The following is a 23454-nucleotide window of genomic DNA, read 5'->3' on the forward strand; positions in this document are numbered from 1 at the left end:
AATCATAGAATGGTTTGGGTTGGAAGGGACCTCAAAGATCATCTAGTTCCAACCCCCCTGCCATGGGCAGGGACACGTTCCACCACACCTGGTTGCTCAAAGCCTCATCCAACCTGGCCTTGAACACTTCCAGGGATGGGGCAGCCACAGCTTCTCTGGGCAACCTGGTCCAGTGCCTCACCACCCTCAGAGGGAAGAATTTCTTCCTTATATCCAATCTAAATCCCCCCTCTTTCAGTTTAAAGTCATTGCCCCTTGTCCTATCACTACACACCCTTGTCCAAAGTCCCTCTCCAGCTTTCCTGTAGCCCTTTAGGTACTGGAAGGCTGCTGGAAGGTCTCCCCAGAGCCTTCTCTTCTCCAGGCTGAACAGCCCCAACTCTCTCAGCCTGTCTCCATGGCAGAGGTGTCACCAAGAAAGATGTTAAATAGCACTGGCCCCAGTACTGACCCCTGAGGAACACCACTCGTCACTGGCCCCTGAGATAAAGTTCTATTCTTTATCCATGTAACACGTTTAAAAGATCAAAGCAATCTTAGTTTTGAACAACGTGAACAAGTTTCTGGAAGCTACCAAAAAATCCTTATGCCATTCTTAAGAGACCAAAGTGTACATTCTGCACAAGAGGCATCAAAACAGTAACAGGCAAACAGCAATTCTTCATGTTGCAAAGGTCAGATACAGAGCTTTTCCCTATCAGGCAGAGTCACACAGATTCCTAGAAACACCACAAACTCAGAACTGCTTCTTCAAATGATAAAGTGAATTCTGAGTAGGTCAAACCACCTGGCAGCACTGTCAGAAACTTCAAGGACTGTAGGAAAAAAGGCATTTATTTTAGTGTATGAAGTACCCCAGCTGGTAGACGTGATCAGCTGATTTCCCAACACTGATACAGATGTACTCTGAGTACCACAATCCCTGCCTACATATTCTTTCCTGCCCCAACAGGTTGCTTCCATACAGGAGATGTTGAAATGCAGAATTACATACCAACATCTACTGACACAACCGTGATAGCCACAGGCCACGCAGCAGACATTCCTTTTCACCAAAAAGAAGGTTTCACCTAAATAATCGTGAGATCTATATACTACATCATGCATCATATTGCAACAGAGGAGCCATATCAGCAGCTGTGTCAGTGCTTCGCTTCCATTCCCAAGACGTTGGAACCTACATGCTGAAATCCATACATATATACCCTGAAAAAATACCAAAATAAAGACATCTTAATGCCTGAATGAACTAGGATGGTGGAAAACACCATCCATGTGAGAGCAGCACGGGGGAAAAGGACTTGGGAGTGCTGGTGGATGAGAAGCTCACCATGAGCCGGCACCGTGCGCTGGCAGCCCAGAAAACCACCCGTGTCCTGGGCTGCATCCAGAGCAGCGTGGGCAGCAGGGCGAGGGAGGGGATTCTGCCCCTCTGCTCTGCTCTCCTGAGACCCCCCTGCAGTGCTGCATTCAGCTCTGGGGTCCCCAGATGATCTTTGAGGTCCCTTCCAACCCTACCCATTCTGGGATTCTATGAAAACTGAAAAAAAACGCACAACTACAGCATCACCACTTAACACCATGAAGGTGATCTCGTTTCAAGAAACACTGTCTTCAGAAAGCAAAGTGCGAAATTTTTCAGAGAACAAGTGGAGTGGCCTGGAATAACTAGTTTCAGAAGGGAAAGAATTTGGAGCAGCAACACATTTTAGCCTTTTCTTTTTCCTCTGTACTACAGGGTGTTGAAAGGAAATTCCCAAAGAGTCAGACACCAAGTGGTCTATACAAACTGTTCTACTGTGAGGAAACTTGGAGAAACGCAACAGAAGGGTTTCAGACTTAGTTATTAAAGAGTTTGCTCTTTGAAAGGGGAGTTTGTTTCTCTGCCACAGCATTTCTTAGATGTAGGCACGTGTACTGGTAAACACACAAAAAGGTTTCGGTTGTGTGAAGTTGCCAAGATTTAGCTGCTAAAAAAAATAATTTAAAAATAAATGCATATGCAGGTAAAGACTACCTGCAGTGATGGAGACCACATATTGGAGGGAGAGACAGAAAGAGAGAGATGCAGTTTTCCAAAGATAAGGGTCTTTTCTGTTTGACAGTTGAAAAAGTAGCTACAATTCAGTATTCCTGAAGAATATAACTTATTCTTCCATTCCCCCATACCCCTGACCACAGCCAAATGTTCTGAGCTGTATAAACTAGTTCTCATTTTATTTCTTTAAGGAGACAACAGAAAGCTAGTCATCAACTAAAAGCTGTACTTGTTTCCCTAAATGCATTTTCTGAAAAGTTACCACTGCAAAAGCAAGGCCAAGTCTTATCAGTTAGTAGTAGCAAGCAAAAAATAGTTGAAAGAAAATTTGAAAGGCATTTAGGAAAAAAACAGAAGGAGAAATCTGGTTTTAGAAAAGCCAGTATAGCACCCAGAACTGATTTTGCTGAACCTGGGTAAAAGTGGTTTTACACACAAACATGAAGTTTCAAACAAAACCAAACTGCTAAAAGATTGGGAATATAAATCCAGGTTGATAGCTTCAAAAAAAAAAATCTCTGAAACTCACATCTATCTGATTCAAACATTGGTCCAGTTCAAGCAAATCCAAACAGAGTTTCACTGTATGATTACTAGAGGATGAAACTAAGAGAGGAACAAGTGCTTCAGTGGTTCCATGACAAAAAGGAAACAGGAAAATAAACTGGACATAGTTGTGACAAAAGCAGCAGAATCCTGCTGAAAACTTGCAGCAAAATTGCTGGATAATGAAAAAAACAAAATTGAAAAACAACTAAATTGGAGGTACAATTATGTGAAAGTCAAATGTGGTCAAGAAGAATGCAGCTATATTGGCAGAACACATTTGTATTTACACTGAGGAGAAAAGCTGTGAACGCTGGAAGAGGAGCTACATGAGCCCTGTCAGACACCTACAGCAAAGCAGTAACACCTTTCAGGGATCAGAAGGCTTCTGAAACCTTATTTCCCAACCTTATTTTTGCCATGAGCTAAGATTCCATTGCAGCAAGACAACTGCAACTTGAGTATTACCCAAAGAAAGTGTCCATTTGCTCACTGCACAGCAGCAGCAGCCACGATGCTGCTGGACAGAAGAGATGGAAGGAAGGTAACATTCCAAATACCTAAATATCACCAAGAACACAGAAATTAAAGGCTTTCTGACATTGAACAGGAAAAAAAAAAATGAAGTGTCATTAACAACTCTGAGGCCCCTGATATGGTTCTTTCATTCTGTTAAGACAATAACTGCTATACTACAATCTCTCACTTACCTAAAATTTCTCCACCAGTATTGCTGCTAGAGTTGTCTACTTTGCTCTTTTATATGACAGGATCTTTCCACAAAGCAAGTATTTTGAGCACAAACCTGCATTTTGAAGGTTACCTTACATGCAAGTGGGCTTGAAGGTTCTAAAACAGCAGCTGAAGTGCGTTACCTAGTGAAGCTGTAAGCTTCCAGTGCTTCAGATTTTAAATTTAAAAATTTAGCAATTAGAATATTCCTATGTGAGCATGGTGCTCTTGCTGGTTTTGTTTACCAGGGAGATACTCAATCAATAAATCTACGATTTTCATCAATAACAGTTGTGACAGGGCCTAACAGAATCACAGAATGGTTTGGGTTGGAAGGGACCTCAAAGATCATCCAGTTCCAACCCCCCTGCCATGGGCAGAGACACCTTCCACTACACCAGGTTGCTCAAAGCTTCGTCCAACCTGGCCTTGAAGACTTCCAGGGATGGGGCAGCCACAGCTTCTCTGGGCAACCTGTGCCAGTGTCTCACCATCCTCACTGTAAAAATTTCTTCCTTACATCTCATTGAAATCTGCCCTCTTTCAGTTTAAAGCCATTGCCCCGTGTCCTGTCACTACACACCCTTGTCCAAAGCCCCTCTCCAGCTTTCCTGTAGCCCCTTTAGGTACTGGAAGGTGCTGGAAGGTCACCCCGGAGCCTTGTCTTCTCGAGGCTGAACAGCCCCAACTCTCTCAGCTTGTCTCCAGAGCAGAGGTGCTCCAGTCATCAGATCATCTTCGTGTCCTCCTCTGGACTCGCTCCAGCAGCTCCATGTCCTTCTTGTGCTGGGGACCCCAGAGCTGAATGCAGTATTCCAGGTGGGAAATGTTCCTGTCCTACTTAGGTTTATTCTGCTACAAGAGCTTTCAGGCTCCCACCTCTCGTCACAGGAAGTTCACACAACAGAAAAATGGGAATTTGCATTTAGCTCCAGATGGATCAAGCCATGCTCAGAAGTACATCTACAACGTGTTTTGAGACTCTGAGTCCGTGAAACATCACCAGAATGGTTTAGTCAGCTTCCAATTTTCTTATTTTGGTGCACAAGTTGTCTTGATCCATGACAAAGACATTTAATACACTAATAAAATACACTATTGTAAGACTGCATAAATCTACTTTGGCAATTTAATTCATAGTCAAATGGACTATTAAAGTAACAGGAGATTTTTTTGAGCAAAGGGAGGTGGCGGGGAGGGAATGAGGACCATACCTTAACTTTGGTCATACTGAGATGTGCAAAACCAGAGGACACTTCCAACGCAGACTGAAGTGTCTTTGTGCACATGGTATTTGTACACATCTGCTTTCACAACGAGGGCTCGTATGTGCCAGTGCAAAGAAACTATTCCATCCACGTATCATCTTAAAAATTGAGGCTTATAACTAAGATGTCTTCAAGTATCATGAAGATCCACCAGCACAAATTCGAAAAGCACCTCAAGAGATTAAAAAATACCCGCGCAACCAAGCAGAAAAGGCACTGTATTGCAGGTTCCGCAGGATCAGAGCCACACACCTGACACCAAAGATCCCTTCCTGCAGGAGATTTCAGGTGGTGCATCTTCAATAATATTTACTGTAACCAAAGTGGGGCTGTATAATATTTAGAATATCCAGCATTGACAGGAAAACTATAAAGCAAAACGAATTAAGAGCAGAAATACCCCTTAGGTGCACACAGCTTCTGAAGGTCACAGGAAGAGTTCGCTGCTGCCAACTAGTTTGGCTTCAACAGCAGACAAGACACTTAAATACAGGAGGTATGAACTAGACAAGAAGAGATTTAGGTCAAGGAACTGACAAAGAAAGCAATCAGAAGCTACAGAGCAAGATGACAAAATAAATCTCGAGCTCTTGCAGCTAGGAAGAAGGAATAAATTACAGGGAAGGAAAATGAAGATTATTTGTGCTCTACATAGGCTACGACTGTATTTGCAACTTAGCTACAGAGTGTGTACAAGAACCAAAACTGAGGTGTAGTTTTAAACCCTACGAGTTAGGGAGCAAGTCCTGACAACAATCAGGAAAGAGCATTACCATCACTGATTTCAGGCCCAGATTATTAATACAGAAATCATACAGAACTAGAATTGCATCCTGCGTCAGGAGAACTGAGTTAGTAGCACCAGGAGGCAGAGCCTGAGCTGCGTATCAAACCACCTACACTTTGAAGGACAACCCTCAGAACATCAGCCACAGTTTGGAGGCTCACATACAGCCAGACAGTTTAGCACACATAGAATCATAGAACCACAGACTGGTTTGGGTTGGAAGAGACCTCAAAGATCATCCAGTTCCAACCCCCCTGCCATGGGCAGGGACACCTTCCACCACACCAGGTTGCCCAAAGCCCCATCCAACCCGGCCTTGAACACTTCCAGGGATGAGGCAGCCACAGCTTCTCTGGGCAACCTGTGCCAGTGCCTCACCACCCTCAGAGTGAAAAATTTCTTCCTTACATCCAATCTAAATCTCCCCTCTTTCAGTTTAAATCCATTGCCCCTTGTCCTGTCACTACACATCCTTGTAAAAGACGGCCCCCTTGGCCCTTGCTCCAATCTCCCACGTTGCTGCCTGTAAAGCCATTGCCTCCATTCACATCCCACAAGACTGGACTTGCAGGTTGTGCCTAATGCAGAAACTGTAGCTGTGTGTCAAGGAGTCATTTTCTCTCCAGCCAGGCTCCTTATACAACCCATCTATACCACAGTACTGCCATCAGCAATTTGGGATTAAAAAAAAAAAAAAAGAATACCACTCGTTAGCTGTGCTATTTACAATAGGTAAGTTTGAACTTTTTCATCATTGATGTAGTAATTAGCACTGCTATATAATTAACTTGGCTGCAGTCACAGTACTGGCTGGACAAGCACAAACACTACGGTGGAGTCTTTGGAAAATAAAACCACGGGGTAAAACAGCTGCAACACAGAGCAAATAAGCAGCTTCCCATATAAAAACTATAAACTCTGGTTTCAAGGGTGATAACCAAAACTTAATGTGTTTTTATATTTGCCATGAAAACGTGGGCAGCAGGTCGAGAGAGGTGATTCTGTCCCTCTGCTGCGCTCTCATGAGACCCCACCTGGAATACTGCCTTCAGCTCTGGAGTCCCCAGCACAAGAAGGACATGGAGCTGCTGGAGCAGGTCCAGAGGAGGCCACGGAGATGATCCGAGGGCTGGAGCACCTCTGCTCTGGAGACAGGCTGAGAGAGTTGGGGCTGTTCAGCCTGGAGAAGAGAAGGCTCTGGGGAGACCTTCCAGCACCTTCCAGTACCTAAAGGGGCTACAAGAAAGCTGGAGAGGGGCGTTGGACAAGGATGTGCAGTGACAGGACACAGGGCAATGGCTTTAAACTGAAAGAGGGGGAATTTCGATGAGATGTAAGGAAGAAATTTTTTACAATGAGGGTGGTAAAGCACTGGCACAGATTGCCCAGAGAAGTTGTGGCTGCCCCATCCCTGGAAGTCTTCAAGGCCAGGTTGGATGAGGCTTCCAGCAACCTGGTGTAGTGGAAGATGTCCCTGCCCATGGCAGGGGGGTTGGAACTAGATGATCTTTAAGGTCCCTTCCAACCCAAACCAGTCTGTGATTCTTATCTGTCATGTCAAAAAAGTATTTCTTCTCAAAATGAAGCACTTTAATGTTCTGAGCATCCAAGTGTGAAAATCTAAGTTTAGAAGTTGAATTTCAGCTTGTCACCAGTACTAACAAGCCAGAACGACTCTGAGATACTCTTACCTTCTGTTCAAATGAAGCTCCATAATAACCATCGTTGAGACCAAAAATAATCTCATTTGGGTTTCTTGCATGTATCTGTAAGAAGAGAAGAAAACAAGCGATTTTACGGTCAGGTTACTATGACTTTATGCTCCAAGTAAGCATAAATTGCTTTGCTTGAGGGTCAAATGCACTTTTTGAGCACCTGAAATTCTAGAAGCACATGAAACCTCAGAGAAGACTGAATTTAACCATGGAAAATGCATTTGCTTCACAGCTTTAATAACAGTCACTGAATGTGTTCAGCCATTCAACCCTGAAATCAGAAACACTGACCAGAGCATCTTTCCTACTTTTGCACTTCCAGCTGACAAAAATAACTGAGAGACCAGGAAACTAATCAAAGAAACAAGTCCCAAGAGTAATTAGCTTTCCCATGATATTACCAAAAATGATAATATTAGGCTTTTGTGGTCATGGTAGACACAAAATTAGTGTTCAGCATTATTATACCTAATATCCTGCTATTAATCTAAAGAACATTATTTCAAATAAAACCATGCACTAGAGAATATTCTTTAGCGAGTCATTTCTTCTGTCCAGTAAAAACAAACGGAAAGCTACACTCTGAAGGGCATTGAGTCTGGAAGTGATGAAGTTAATTTTCTTCCTGGCAGTCCATATGGTGCTCTGGTTGAGATCTGTGTCTAAAACAGTGTTGGTAACACACCAGTGCTTCAGCTCTTGCTGAACAGTGCTTGCACAGCATCAAGGCCTCCCCTGCTTCTCACTCTGCCCCCACAGTGAGTAGGCTGGGGGTGGGCAATCTAGAGAAGATCATCTGAGGGCTGGAGCACCTCTGCTATGGAGACAGGCTGGGAGAGTTGGGGCTGTTCAGCCTGGAGAAGAGAAGGCTCCGGGGAGACCTTCCAGCACCTTCCAGTACCTAAAGGGGCTACAGGAAAGCTGGAGAGGGGCTTTGGACAAGGGTGTGTAGTGACAGGACACGGGGCAAAGGCTTTAAACTGAAAGAGGGGAGATTTCGATTACATTTAAGGAAGAAATTTTTTACATTGAGGGTGGTGAGGCACTGGCACAGGTTGCCCAGAGAAGTTGTGGCTGCCCCATCCCTGGAAGTGTTCAAGGCCAGGTTGGATGGGGCTTCCAGCAACCTGGTGCAGTGGAGGGTGTCCCTGCCCATGGCAGGGGGGTTGGAACTAGGTGATCTTTAAGGTCCCTTCCAATCCAAACCATTCTATGGTTCTATACATTTGTTCATCCAGATGTTTTGTTCCCTTATGCAAAAAGTTGAGAAAAACCGTTTTCACATTACCTGCTGGCCCAAGTACTTTAACCCATCTAGATTGACCTTCCATTCAATTAAAAGCTGGAAGTGCTCCTTCTTGCCACCCCAGATCCTCACAACAAAACACGAGACAGAGGTATCTAGACGATCAGGCATTATTCCAAAGTCCAGGCTCCTCCATGTCGGATTCTGTAGGTATTCAAAGAGGGATAAAACCAACTCAAACAAGCCGAAAGTAGTCCTACAATTGACAATTCAAAAAATAGTGAGGTCCATGTCAAAGATTAAAGAAAACCTTCAGAATAACGACCACCAGCCATTTCAAGGTTTACACAGAGTTGAAGCTAATGGGCTCTGCTGCTTCCTTACTCTGTTTTCTAGAGAGAATTCCTGAGTTAAAAGCTACATGCTGTAAAGTACTTCAGAAAGTCAGAGTGGGCTCTGCTTCCTTCCATCACAAAGCATTGAAGAATTTACTTCAGAATTTACTAATTCAGTTTAGCCAAATCAGGAACTTTAAAAGTGGAAGTAACATTCCTTTCCAAGTTATAATTCAGCTTCTGAAAATCAGGGTATAGCTTACATTGCAAAAGTTAAATTGAAAACCTTGATCTATTCCCCAATAATTAAGTTTGCACAATTTATTGACGGGTTTGTTCACATTCTCCTCCTCCTTGACTGATGTTGACAGCAATGTTCAAATGTTGTCACTAAGAGCTCCTCTTCTTTGGGCAACCTGATCCAGTGCCACCATGAAGTTGTGGCTACCCCATCCCTGGAAGTGTTCAAGGCCAGGCTGGATGAGGCTTTGAGCAACCTGGTGTAGTGGAGGGTGTCCCTGCCCATGGCAGAGGGGTTGGAACTGGATGATCTTTGAGGTCCCTTCCAACCCAAACCATTCTATGATTGTATGATTCACTCCAAGAGATCAGATTTGCATCTCAAGCTTTACAGAAGTAGCACACATTAAGCTAAACTGCAAACATCCATTCCACTAGAACTCAGATTTGCAAACATGAGGCATTCCAAGAACTTGGACTTGCTTCTGATAACATTTCAATTAAAGACTTATGGAAATTGTTGTGATTGGCCCAAGCTGCAACCAAACGAAGTCAATCCAACACTGCTACTGCTGAAAGCCAGATACCAACTTTAGGACTTCCACAGGCCACAAATCACAGACTGTCCACATGCTGAAATGGGAAAATGTTTTTTATATTCATCTCCCTCTTTGCCTGCTAACAGAAATGTTAGCTCCTCCAGAATGAAAGCAAAAGGTAGGAACCCACCATCCCACGAAAGAACAAGTCTTCCATTGTAGTGCTTAAGCAGCTTGGAAGAGGCCAAACATCTCTGAACTGGTTATTAGGCAATTTAAAATAAAATGCCTCTAAAAAGAAGGGAGAGGCAAAGTTACCCAGTAAGTATTACAGAAGGAATGCATTCATCAAGTTTTCCTAAGGAGAAGGGATATTTGGTAGCTATTCAGGCACAAGAACACCAGGGCACTAAAATATCCGTAGATGATTCATAGATTCATAGATTTCTAGGTTGGAAAAGACCTTAGAGATCATCGAGTCCAACCATAAAAATCCATGATGTATGGATTTTTCTCAAGACATCTTTTATTTAGATTTTTGTCATTCCATCTCATATTTCCTTTGATTAGACTCCCTTTTTGTTACTCCTTTTCCTGATTTACAATAGGCAGAACTCAAAATCCTGAAGTCTCTTGGACATGCTAACAGCCTTGAGGACACAGACAGCTTTTCTTCCATTCAGGAGGTTTCCAAAGCCTTTACAGCCCTGTTTGCTGTCAACGGTGCAGTTCTACCTTGTTAATGCAGACATTAAAAAGTCTGTTGAGCAGGTTTCCAAACTCTCTTACCTCACACTTGCAACATCCTACTCCCACAAGGAGACCTACCCCTTCTCAGTTGTAATGAACTGTTCAGTTCTGCTCCTTTCACTGAACTGGAAAATTCAGAAACTCTAAGATGTTTTCAAACTTCAGTTTCTGAAAGATACCAGCTCTTCAATATACTTGTTTATACACGCAGGTAGGTGTTCCTCAGCGTTCAGCTACACAACAAAAAGATGCCCAAGGAAATCAGCGTTTGAATCCCCCTTTATTTGGGATGTTCCAAGCAGCGTCTCCGCTTTCACACCAAGGTTGCCAAACTGCACAGCACGACCTTCTAACGAATCTGTACACCCAGAGAAGTAATATAGAATCATAGAATCACAGAATGGACCTCAAAGATCATCTAGTTCCAACCCCCCTGCCATGGACAGGGACACCCGCCACTACACCAGGTTGCTCAAAGCCCCATCCAACCTGGTCTTGAACACTTCCAGGGATGGGGCAGCCACAACTTCTCTGGGAAACCTCTTCCAGTGTTTCACCACCCTTCAAGGGAAGAATTTCTTCCTTAGATCTAATCTAAATCTGCCCTCTTTCAGTTTAAAGCCATTGCCCCTTGTCCTGTCACTACATGCCCTTGTCAAAAGTTCCTCTCCAGCTTTCCTGTAGGCCCCCTTTAAGTACTGGAAGGCTGCAATAAGATCACCCCAGAGCAAGTACTCCTGAAATAAGCAATTCACAGACATTTAAATAAAAGCAGTTACTTCTGTTGCTAACATCTGCAAGAACAAGGGAGGGGAAAAAAAGGACAAAAAAGATGGAATGCAAACAAACCTGTGTTATGATGCATAAACTCTCAGATTCTGAAAGAAGTCGGGCTAGTAAAAATCCAGCTGACATTATTTCACCTATTTGGTGTTCTCAATATTTAAAATGTGTTTGTTGTACAGGTTAACGTGAGCACTGAGCAGCAGATGGAAGCACCCTGCCCTTGGAGTGTTTGGTCCTATCTGCAAAAGCACCAACAGATGATAAAAAAGCCAATCATATCCTGGGCTGCATCCAGAGCAGCGTGGGCAGCAGGGTGAGGGAGGGGATTCTGCCCCTCTGCTCTGCTCTCCTGAGACCCCCCTGCAGTGCTGCCTTCAGCTCTGGGGTCCCCAACACAAGAAGGACACGGAGCTGCTGGAGCGGGGCCAGAGGAGGCCACGAAGATGATCCGAGGGCTGAAGCACCTCTGCTCTGGAGACAGGCTGGGAGAGTTGGGGCTGTTCAGCCTGGAGAAGGCTCCGGGGTGATCTTATAGCAGCCTTCAAGTACTTAAAGGGGGCCTACAGGAAAGCTGGAGAGGGGCTTTTTACAAGGGCGTGTAGTAACAGGACAAGGGGCAATGGATTTAAACTAAAAGAGGGGAGATTTAGATTAGATCGAAGGAAGAAATTTTTTACACTGAGGGTGGTGAGGCACTGGCACAGGTTTCCCAGAGAAGTTGCAGGTGCCCCATCCCTAGAAGTGTTCAAGGCCAGCTTGGATGAGGCTTTGGGCAACCTGGTGTAGTGGAGGGTATCCCTGCCCATGGCGGGGTGTTGGAACTAGACGACCTTCCAGGTCCCTTCCAACCCAAACCATTCTGTGATTCCATGATAGTTCCACAGCTGTGAAAATGAACTTCTACTATTCAGTAACTCACTCTATTCCAACCCTTGTGAAAAGGGTCTGAAAAGGAGGAGGAGAACGAAGTGATGCTCCTGGCAGAACTGAAGAGTGGAAATACACGTTTAACAGTTACAGTATTCAGCGAAGAAATCAATATACTGCTGTAAAAGCATAGTTTTAAAAAGAAAGTTTTTCCATATTAAAATAACTTACCAGAGAATTCTTGATCACCTCACTCTTGTAAAATTCTAAAGAAAGAGAATAAAAAAACACCTTTAGATTAGCTTAAACACTGCTATAAATCTTACTTTTTGAAATAAAAGCTAAAATAAATCACACTCACGAAAGACAAATGCTAGTGGGTCTAGTTTATCAGTAACAGATTTGTGAGAAAGACTTCAAAACACCATCACGCTTTTCACTAAAGTGTTCATCCACGCTTAATTATTAGAAGCCGTTATTTAAATTCAGCATTTCATTTTTATACCCAAGATAATCCTCGAGGTTTACTGAGGCCGTGGTTTCTCAGGAAAAAGAACATGCCCTGGTACTTTACAATATCTGGATGGCATCTGCAAAGCGACTAGTTTGTCACACAACATCTTCCTGGAGGAGTGCAGCACGGATCAACTGCTTTCCCAAAGAGGAGTGACCTGCTCCAGATGCTCAGAAAGCAACCAGCCTAATTACCCTGGATTTAAATGGAAACAAGCAACTGCTGACACATGGACCTTGGCTTTCCCAGCCAAAGCAAGAGCTCAAAGGCTTCAGGCAGACAGCTCTGGAGGCTGGAATACTGATTTTGTCCAATATCCCTTAGCCCATTGGGGTCCAAAGCTTTGGGGAAGTGCAGAAAAGTCCTGTACACCAAAAACTGTAGAAATAGTGCTCAGTTGCAGATTCAACCAACCACAAGAAAGCCCAGGCAGCAAGTTCAAGTTATGTGTTCTCATCCTTCTAAAACAGCAACCTTGGAAAAAAAGCAAGGTTCGACTACACTAGCTGAAAGTAAAAATCAGGAGAAAACCAAGATCCATTTGCAGAACTCCAACTGTCGATCACATCAAAACAAGCACAAAACATCATCCATCATGAGGACAGAGCCAGGCTCTTCTCAGTGGCATCCAATGATAGGACAAGGGGAAATGGATCTAAGCTGGAACATAGGAGGTTCCACTTAAACATGAGGAAGAACTTCTTCCCAGTAAGGGGAACAGAACACTGGAACAGGCTGCCCAGAGAGGTTGTGGAGTCTCCTTCTCTGGAGATGTTCCAAACCCGCGTGGACGCGTTCTTGTGTGATCTGATCTAGGTGGTCCTGCTCCGGCAGGGGGATTGGACTAGATGATCCTTTGAGGTCCCTTCCAATCCCTGACATTCTGTGAAAAACGTATTTTTAATAACATCTCTCCACCACGAAGAACTACACATTGTAGTGGGAATGAAAGTATTGGAGAGAAACGAGATCCACCGCTCGGACACAGTTATCAGAAGCAGAACAGATGTCAGGATGCTCTGTGTCACGGGCTGATGATTCTATTTTTGGAAAACTTTGATAAAAGTCAGTGTTGGTTTATGCTCCATAAAATAAGTGGCACACACAGCGTGGAACACTCGCCCCCACACAAAGCAACTACGGCTCCAAAAGCTTTATGTGCTCTTGGAAGTTCCCAAGTTCCTTAAACTACCAGTGGGGGGAGAGAATAGGCTGATTTCAGGGAATCTGTCACCTTTTTTCCTTCCTTGGCTGCTAAAACTGAAAACTTTTATGAAATTCGGGAAACTCTTTCCCACTGTTAGGAAACGCGGCATGAATAACAGCAGCAGGTTGTCAAGGCAAGAACAGGACAGAGGATCCGTATCCTAGGAATTCAAAGATGAACTAGGAAAAAAGTTGATGTGAGCCTGGTTTACCTTTGTAAATCTTGGTGTTGTCACACAAGTGAAGGGTGAAGTACGTATCCAGGAGGCGGAAGCCGTTCCTATTGATAATGTTACGCGCAGCGATATTCCGAAGGTGACGCAGCCGGCGCTGAAAATAAGGAAAGAAACCTAAATAGTTAAAGAACTTTTAGATTGAAATTGAATCCTTTCCCTTTTTTCCCCCTTTCCCCTCCCTTTTTTCCCCCTTTCCCCTCCCTTTTTTCCCCCTTTCCCCTCCCTTTTTTCCCCCTTTCCCCTCCCTTTTTTCCCCCTTTCCCCTCCCTTTTTTCCCCCTTTCCCCTCCCTTTTTTCCCCCCTTTCCCCTCCCTTTTTTCCCCCTTTCCCCTCCCTTTTTTCCCCCTTTCCCCTCCCTTTTTTCCCCCTTTCCCCTCCCTTTTTTCCCCCTTTCCCCTCCCTTTTTTCCCCCTTTCCCCTCCCTTTTTTCCCCCTTTCCCCTCCCTTTTTTCCCCCCTTTTCTTTTTCATATTAAAGCATTTTGATGATTTCCAAAGCACCACTGTCAAAAAAATCCCACCAAACACTCCATTTTTTTTTTTGGCAGAAAGCTAATGCAAACAACGAGCACTGGGCAAAGCCATGGGAAACTGACTGGACAAGCAACACCAAACACCAACGGGCTCGGATTAAGCAACACCGATACACAACACAAGCTATTCCTACCCGTGTCCTAGGTGTCATTTTTATTCCACATGTCTAAATCACCCCAACTACTCGAGCAGTTCCAAGCAAATATGGGAACACTATTAGCATCAAACAGCAGCAGTAACACCCAGATGTTCTGCATCATCACATTGGAAATAGCTTTGGCTGGGAAGTGGTTCCAACAAGGACTAGTGGACAAAGAGCTCCAGCATAAACCACCACCTAAACCAGAGTCATACGTAAGGGGCTGAACAAAGCTTCCTGAATTCACAGTAATCCTGGAAACTGCTGTTAACAACCTCAAATACAAGTAAAATACAGCATAAAGACCTATCCAGATTTTCAGGGAAAATTAAAAGCGCAGTCAAATTTGTGCTGTCAGCTACCTCTTGCTGGGATAACTGAGCTCTTTTCTCTTGGATTGAATACAGCAGAATATGTCACTAAAATCTCTAGTTTAAGTGATTTCATCCGACATCAACATGCTGTTAGTTTGCTACAACACTATATCTCAAACAAAAGTCATCAGACTGAAGCAATCCCCCCACCCCTCAAGTGCCAAATCACTTTAATAGTCGTGGTTAAATCTTCAGCTTCAAAGTAAACTCCGCCCTTTGCCTTTGACAAATATTTAACATTTCCGTTATTGTTAAATTTAACTAGTTAACAAAGCCATTCTGTAGGACTGCCCAATCCCTCTTAAATCATTGCTCTGCTGTGGTTCTTATTTTAACTTTGAAACCCCCAACATGCTCTACCATGAGCACAGCACTCAGCAAACTGCCATTTGAAATGAAGTTCTCACCAAATTCTCCCAATCAATCTCTCAACCTACCAGTGTCTCCTCCATCTACCATGAGGGTGTTGACAAACGGCTCCCAATCCTTTTTGGATCACCACAAACCACCTACAAGCCTCCAACAACTGGTTTAGTGCCTCCTTTTACCACAGGTTTCATTTTGCAGCATACTGCTTTTTCCCCCAAAAGCTTGTTAAGTTTCTAAGTCTGCACCCACCTGAAAAGAAACACTCACACGTTGACCAAAAGTGGATTTGAAATGCTTTCAAAACCAAAAGACACCATTTCTGTTTGCAGCTTGTCCTGAAAGGCTTTTAACAAGAGCTGAAAGGCCATCAACTCTTTTGGAATCACAATGTGACACTTGATATCATTTAGTATCACTTGAGTGATATATTTGCTTTCCTTCCTGCAAATACGTAAGAGGAATATTAAATTTCTGTTCACACGCCAGACTCAAAACCACCAGCAGATTCATTCCTGCAAAGTCTATTTATGAATTAGACTAAAAACAGAGCCTGAGATGAGATGCCCAGATACCTCTCGTTATATACACGCAATACGAAGTTAAATAAAAAACTCAAAACCTTCTCAGCTGCTTAACTGCAGAACTACATGGTCTTATTTTGTTAGAAATTGGTATCAAGAATGCCAACAGAAAGATTAAGCCTCATTTATTTAAAAAAAAAAAACAACACACCGAAAACAAACTATACGGACCTTGTACATTATTTCAAATCCAACCTTAACGCTGTGTAGTTTTGGTGGCCATTTTTAGGAGCAACTTAAACACTCCTTAAGAAACAGCTTTGAACACACACTGCACTTCCTATAAAAAGGAATCAAATTTTATGTGCCATATCTCTCCTTTAATTAAATCAATCATCTACCATGCTCATTCTCCCCTTCATTTTTGCTTGGTTTTTTGGGGTTTTTGTTGTTTTTTTTTTAATCCCATACAACCCAAGAATAGCCCACACAGCATCTAAGAAAGAGGGCAACTTTCTCCAGGTCCTTTTAGGATTGCAAGCTAACTGCATGACTAGTCTAAGCAAAGTGTTACAACAAAGTAGCCCTCAAGCAAAGTCAAACAAGTTTCTCATCCTTCGTGGTAGGCAAGGAGGTTTGGAAAAGGCTGTACAGCGTCATAACCTACACCTGCATCTCTGGGACAAGAGCAGAGTCTTTATCTCCATGGCTTGTGACTTCTTTGCACCCTTTAAAGTCTAGAATGATCCCGAAGTCTGAAGTCTCACTTCTCCCAAACCAGTATGAAGAACATTAAATCTGGGGCTGTGAGACCACAACACAGTTCAGGACTCAACAGGTAATGTGTATCTAGACATCCCATATCCACCTCCCTTCTCTCCCATTACTTGTCCATTTAGCTGAGCTGATAGGGAACAAGCCTCCAATTACACAGACAATTTTCTTGTTCGCATTCTTTAGCACGAGGTCATGACGACGGAGGGACTCGGATCCTGAAAATAAACCTTCAGTTTGCCCACTACATCGTCGCTGATATTATATGGCATTATTCAGATTTCCTCAGAACTCTACAGAGGCAGCATTCCAAGTTAATTAACCTCTCCTGACCAAGGATAATTAGCTTTAGCCAGGAGACCACCAGCTACAAAGACACATGCAAAAGACAACTCAAATAGGCTCTAAAATTCTTCATCAAGGACTTGCAGCTGTTCAGTGACAAACAACAGGTATTATTTCAAGAGAAGTTTCAAATCTCTATGAAGTGTTACCTCCTATGTGTTTTGTATGACTTTTGCTCAAGATTAGAATATGCAAAACAAAAAAAAAATCCACTGTGTTATGGTTCAGTCATCACAGGCGTTGCCAAATTGCCCTGCTGCATCGCCCTGCTCATCTGGACCACCATAAATAAATAAGCACTTGTGCAGCTGCTCGGTGAATCACGCTGGGGAACCCACCTGGGTGAAAACTAACCACCTCCCTCTCTCACTGGGTTAGTTTCACCAGACCAGTTCCTCAATATGGTTGGCAACGTGGCTGTACGAGCAGCTGTGCTGATGAAAAGAGGGGACGGTGCAGCAACAAGCGGCCAAAGGCAGACAGGACAGCTTAAATGAAATCGCCAGCTTGGAAGGATGTGGAGCTGTTGGAGCAGGTCCAGAGGAGGCCACGAAGGTGATCCGAGGGCTGGAGCACCTCTCCTATGAAGACAGGCTGGGAGAGTTGGGATTGCTGAGTCTGGGGAAAAGAAGGCTTCAGGGAGACCTTCCAGCAGCCTTCCAGTGCCTAAAGGGGCTACAGGAAAGCTGGAGAGGGGCTTTGGACAAGGGTGTGTAGTGACAGGACAAGGGACAATGGCTTTAAATTGAAAGAGGGGAGATTTAGATTGGATATAAGAGAGAAATTATTCACTCTGAGGGTGGTGAGGCACTGGCACAGGTTGCTCAGAGAAGTTGTAGATGCCCCATCCCTGGAAGTGTTCAAGGCCAGCTTGGATGAGGCTTTGAGCAACCTGGTGTAGTGGAAGGTGTCCCTGCCCATGGCAGGGGGGTTGGAACTGGATGATCTTTGAGGTCCTTTCCAACCCAAACCATTCCATGGTTCTATGAAATACGTGCAGTGCCACATACAGCCTGGCACTTCTACAAGCAAAGTGAGCAGCAGTTCACCATGAGGTACCAGTGCATTTCACACTGTGAAGGTAACTCTTTATGGAGAAGTGACTCATTACACTTTACACTGAACACAGTAGCTGCAAATAATCCTGAGTTCTTTCATTTCCTTTTTATTTTAGATGAAGTGGAAAAAAAACTAGTCACTTCTAATCAGAGGTAAGTTTTAGCTCTCTTCATCACAAGGAGGGATCCTCACAGATGGGATGCTCTGCAACCAAAACAGCCACTGCAAAAAGCCCAGTTTAAAAATCAAAATACCAGTGCTAAAAAACCTAACTGCTTTGGCAGCCTCACAAGTAACATAACTTAAAAAAAGCCAGCTGTTTTTGCAAGCTGATGGTGCAGGATCTGCTGTCCTAAAAGAGATATGCAAAATATGCAAATGAGTATAGATAATTTTCACTGCTATCTCCTCAAACAGTTGACAGTCTATCACTAACGCAGTACTGAAGATCTTGGACACTACACCAGGCATCTTAGTAGGATCTCCTAACAAAAAAAAAGTTATTTTTCAGCAGAGCACTGATTCAGGGAAGCCCTGACAGCAGAACTGTTACCATTAAAAGGGCATTTCCCTTTTCCAGCAGCTCTGATTTAGTGCACGAAGCCTGAACGACGGTGTATCCGGATCACTGCTCAGCAGAGTAGCAGAGCAGGTTTAACAGCTCATTCCAGGGGGTTTGTGACACAGAAGTCCATTACCACGATTGTCCTAGTCCTTTGCAATTCCCAAGAAAGTCAATGGAGCAGTGAAATTACATGGTAGGCCTTGTTAAAGTTGATTTAATTGCCAGTCTAAAGATGCAATTGAGTAAAAGCAACTGCTACATAGCAAGGCTACGCTGACCTACATGAAAGAAACCAGCGCTTCCTTCTACCCTGAAAATAAACAACTACAAACCAGAAGAGATCTTTTATTTTAAAAACCCTGCTGGAGGTAAAAGCTATCGCAGGTTAAAAGCACACCGCTACCCCACAGATCTACAGAAAGGCTGAGACAAAAGCTGAAGACGAGATCAGAAGAGCAGAGCCTACTCTCAGGTTTTACCTCTCACACCAGCAGACCCACAAAACCAGCTTCCAACAACTCGACAGCAGCATCCTGATGGAGCTACTACAGGGTGCAGCGAGACATCCACGCTCAGTAACGGCCAGTTTCTCTCAAGAGCCAGGAGTCTTTCTTCTTATTTAAGAAAAAGCACTCAGTTTTCATCATTCTTAAGAACTACTATCAGTTGTTTACTGTATCTGGTTTTCCCATACAATGACCTTCCGGGAACCTCTCCAGATATACTGCAGGCCATAAACAAGTCAGGCTGCTGCAGAATAAAGTATTTTGATCAACAGCCTTGTTAATACTTTGCTTTTTCACCAGTTGATCCCAGAACTCTTCAGCCTACCAAGTCTTCTGAGGTTTAAAGGACTGGAACTAGATGATCTTTGAGGTCCCTTCCAACCCGAACCATTCTATGATTCTATGAAACTGCCCAGTTCCTTCACACTTTAGTTCCCTCAACACTAAGATACCATAATCTTCCACTACCTCTGCCTAAAATCCCACTTTTCTGCATCTAGACACTTGTTCCCATCCCACACAATGTTTTCTTGTGTATTTGTGCAGTCTCACGGTGAGGGTCAGAGAATTAATCCAAGCTACAAGTGGCAAAAAAAGACCTTCATTTTCCATATGAGTTCCTCCAGTTGAGCTCACTACAGTTACAGAGATGTGTCCACCACAAAGGCAGGGCAGAGCAGGCAGGAGCAGAAGGCAGCAGAGGTTTTTTTTAACACTGCAGTTTCTTGATGGCTTAAACTCATCCAGACACCACGCTCTGCTTCCCTCTGAGCCTGAGAAACTGAAGTCACAAAGATATTCACTTGTTTTTTTCGTCGGGTTAAGTCCCACAGTCTGGCACCATTAATAAAAATCACTGCAGAGACAGGGGCTGGGGAGGAAGGGAAGAAAAGGGAATAAGTCAAAACACTGGAGAAAAGTGCACTGTTGTCAACAAAAGGTCTGGACTGTTCGTGGAACCAGAAGGAGAACAGTGACTACCTTCAACAGCCAAAAGTATTCATGGAATTTCGTAATTATTTGTTCAAGGTCGCATAATGGGTAGCAAAAACGAGCATGGAGAGTTCTGACTCCTCTTCCATCTTAACCACTTTATTATTCTCCTACAAGAATCCGATGACCCTGGGAACAAATAATAATGTAAGTATATCTAAGCTGGATGAGAACATAGTCAGACATCATTTTTCTATCTTCGCTACCGACCTACCACACTTCCTAGCTCAGGCTCCAAGGATGAATTGTGAAGCTCGGGTCATTAGCACGGGTGACAGCCCATTCTTTATCACACAGAGGCTGTCATGCTATCAGCAGCTGAGGTGATCCAATGGCTCACTGCTGGGAAAAGGAGGAGGTCTGTCTCCTTTCTGTCCCACATCTGTCTTCTCCTGCCCTCTCTCCCGGCTGCACGATCTGCCCTCTTCAGCACTGGTTCTTTCAGCAAAACCAGTCATGAATTCTTGCTCCCAGCAGAAACATTAGCAATTTGCAAAGGTGCCAAAGGAACATTTAAACTTAAGCGAGGCAGTTCAGTTTCTTCCAACAGCTTCTTCTCTGTGAAGGAAGGGTTCGGGCTGAAAACTCTTCCAGATGTTCTTCTAGCATGACCCTGGGCCTACAGCATCCATGCCCATGAGCAAGTTTCAGATAGTCTGTTGGAATAGTCTAATTTTAAAAGAACTTCAGTAAATTTGAATATATTTTTCAGAATGAAGTTCAAATTCAATTGGCTGCGCAGAAATTTTTATAAATCTGTGGCTGGATTGGAAAAAGGCTTTTTTTCCCCCCCGTCACACCACCCTTGCATTCCTGGTGACATCTCATACAACCCATGTAAAGTGGAAAGCATCATACAGGTTCAAGAGAGCATCTCTGATTCAACAAGGACCGAGTAGGAGGGAGGGGAAGAAAAACCCCACACCTTTTCTCATTAAGTGTACTTAATACTTACTTAAAAAGTTAATTAAAAAGCCCAAAGCTGCCAAAAGGGGTTCTCACAGAGGCCTGACTACCTGAAAAGCAATCAGTTTTTCTCCAGAAGGCTTTCAATGCCGGCTACAATTCCAGCACTGATTTTCCTTGTGTGTCCTACCTATTAGATAGTTTTTAGCATAAACACCAAGACATAGTCTTCATCTTTAGACACTACCTCTGATTTTCAGACTGCTGCCCTCCTTCTGATGGTTTCAAGGGAGAATATTCCATAAATTCTTTTCAGGTGAGGATCAGCTCTGACCTCTACAAACTGGTACGTATTTCAGGCTTACTTGGCTTTCACACGAGTTTCTGGCTTACTTGCTTTACAACCCACGGTGGCTCTGGAAGAATTTAAGTAAAATCCTCCCAACTATTTTAGCATTAAAGCAGGGTGCAAAGATTAGTTAGCAACACAAACGTTACCACAGCAAATCCAGTTGTTTCAAACTTAAAACTGAGCTTGCAAGGTCAGCTGTTTGGGTCTCTGAATACTTGTCATAATTAAGTCACAGAAAAACACAGGGCTCTGTGTGCTTTGTACCTCACAGAAGTCAGGTTGAGGTGTTTTGGTTTGGTTTACTCTTTTCTTAAAGAGCATAAAAGCTCTAGCTCTAAAATATATATTTATTATCAAAATATATATATCAAGAGACGTTGTAGATGCCCCATCCCTGGAAGTGTTCAAGGCCAGGTTGGATGAGGCTTTGGGCAACCTGGTGTAGTGGAGGGTGTCCCTGCCCATGGCAGGGGGGATGGAACTAGATGATCTTTGAGGTCCCTTCCAACCCAAACCATTCCATGATTCTAAAATATGAACTGTATTTAGCCAACATAAGCATTATTTATCATCACAGCACTCCTCTACACCTCGTTATTATAACTTCCTACTTCCTCAGATTTTCACTGCTTGCTTTCACCTGTCTATATCAGTTTGAGTATTAAGTAGCAACCGTGTGATCTGAGTTCTTCGAAGTCAAGTGGCAGACAAGAATTCGTATTTAATTCAATTTTATGTAAGTTCTCAAGCTGCCTTGTTTGCCAATTTGATACACTTCCCTATAAAAAAAAAAAGTACCTCATAGAAGGTTTGGGTCATGTCTGCTGCAGTACACAAAGCTTTTAATATCAAAGGAATGTACAGTGGGAAGCTCAGACACTATTGGGATGTGTTGTTACTTAAAACCACAGGAAGGACAAGAAAATGCTTGCAGTCCAATTTACACGCTTGCTAGGACGATTTATTTAATTAATATTTAATATTATTTATTTTATTATTATTATTATTTAATATTATTTATTTAATTATTTTTTGTAATAAACCAGTTTTCCACAGATCAGCTTTCGACAGCTCAGCATCAAGAGAACCACACGTGATTTCAGATCCACTTCAGAAGCACAGCAGAAGCATTTGATGTGCCATTTTGTAGGACACACCACAAGGAATTTTAGGAATTCTATTTTAAAGTCTTTTCAGCATACACCTGAAGACAGCAAAGCCCTCCAAGCTACACAACGATCGTGAGTTCAATGAATCTCTTGTGGATCTCCTTATAATTGCACTTCATATCCCAATGTCCTCATGTCAAGTGATGGGATTCAACAGCAGTTAAGTAACTCCTTTCCCTTTCTAAGACTTGGATACTTTCTGGCAACAGTCTTAAAAAAGTTATGCCTGCTGCAAATCATACCTGAGGCCAACACCACTTCAAAGATGCCTGGTAGGAACACAACTGCACCTTTTCCTGTGAATTAGACACACTGAATCTGTGCAGTGTGACTTACCCAGAATAAACAACCACAAGAAAAGTCAAAACTACTTTCCATCAACATGGGCTCAAGGTTTTCACAGACCTGCAACTGTGGATTTTAGTTTAGAGTTCCTTAAATCAAGGTACTTCCCTTCCTTTACACTTAGGGGTATCCAAAAGACTTTTGGAAGGTTCACTTCAGACAGAAAACACCTAGGAAGCTTTCTCTTGAAGACATCAAGGCTCAACACAAGTTTCTAATAATCCGTACCCCGCCACAACTACTCCTGCTTCTGTGCTGTACTGAGAGTTTCGAAAAGGACAGTCAGCAAATGCAAGACGTTGTCCAAAAGGCATCGAGTCTTCCCTAATTCATATAAGGAGAAAGTGAAAGAATCATAGAATCACAGAATGGTTTGGGTGGAAGGCACCTCAAAGATCATCCAGTTGCAATCCCCCTGCCATGGGCAGGGAAACCCTCCACTGCACCAGGTTGCTCAAAGCCCCATCCAACCTGGCCTTGAACACTTCCAGGGATGGGGCAGCCACAGCTTCTCTGGGCAATCTGTTCCAGTGCCTCACCACCTTGGGACAGGTTAGGAGAAAGTGAAAGAGGAAGAATAAGGAACATCTCTATATTTGATGTGGCCTATTCAGAAGTATAACTATTCTCCAGCTACTTGAATGCAAAAGAGCCCTTCAGTTAAAGAATACAACATGCCAAGTCAATGTTGTATCTAAC

General features: G+C 43.4%; 1 protein-coding gene across 4 annotated transcripts in view; it reads right to left on the reverse strand.

The window, feature by feature from the left end:
• The window catches only part of UVRAG (UV radiation resistance associated), a 109178-nt gene that overhangs the window by 74622 nt on the left and 11102 nt on the right, over positions 1-23454 (reverse strand). For 2 of the 4 annotated variants that reach the window (XM_086622300.1, XM_086622306.1), the window contains exons 2-5: positions 13782-13899; positions 12081-12115; positions 8375-8536; positions 7063-7137 (exon numbers count right to left, since the gene is read on the reverse strand). In XM_086622300.1, coding sequence (XP_086478426.1) covers positions 7063-7137; positions 8375-8536; positions 12081-12115; positions 13782-13899 — 390 coding nt within the window. Of the gene's footprint in view, positions 1-7062; positions 7138-8374; positions 8537-12080; positions 12116-13781; positions 13900-19589; positions 19679-23454 lie in introns of those variants that run through there. The other 2 variants (XM_086622316.1, XM_086622322.1) reach the window with 2 other exon arrangements.

Source organism: Tauraco erythrolophus, chromosome 1, assembly GCF_009769465.1.
Source record: "Tauraco erythrolophus isolate bTauEry1 chromosome 1, bTauEry1.pri, whole genome shotgun sequence".
Classification (NCBI taxonomy): Eukaryota; Metazoa; Chordata; class Aves; order Musophagiformes; family Musophagidae; genus Tauraco; species Tauraco erythrolophus.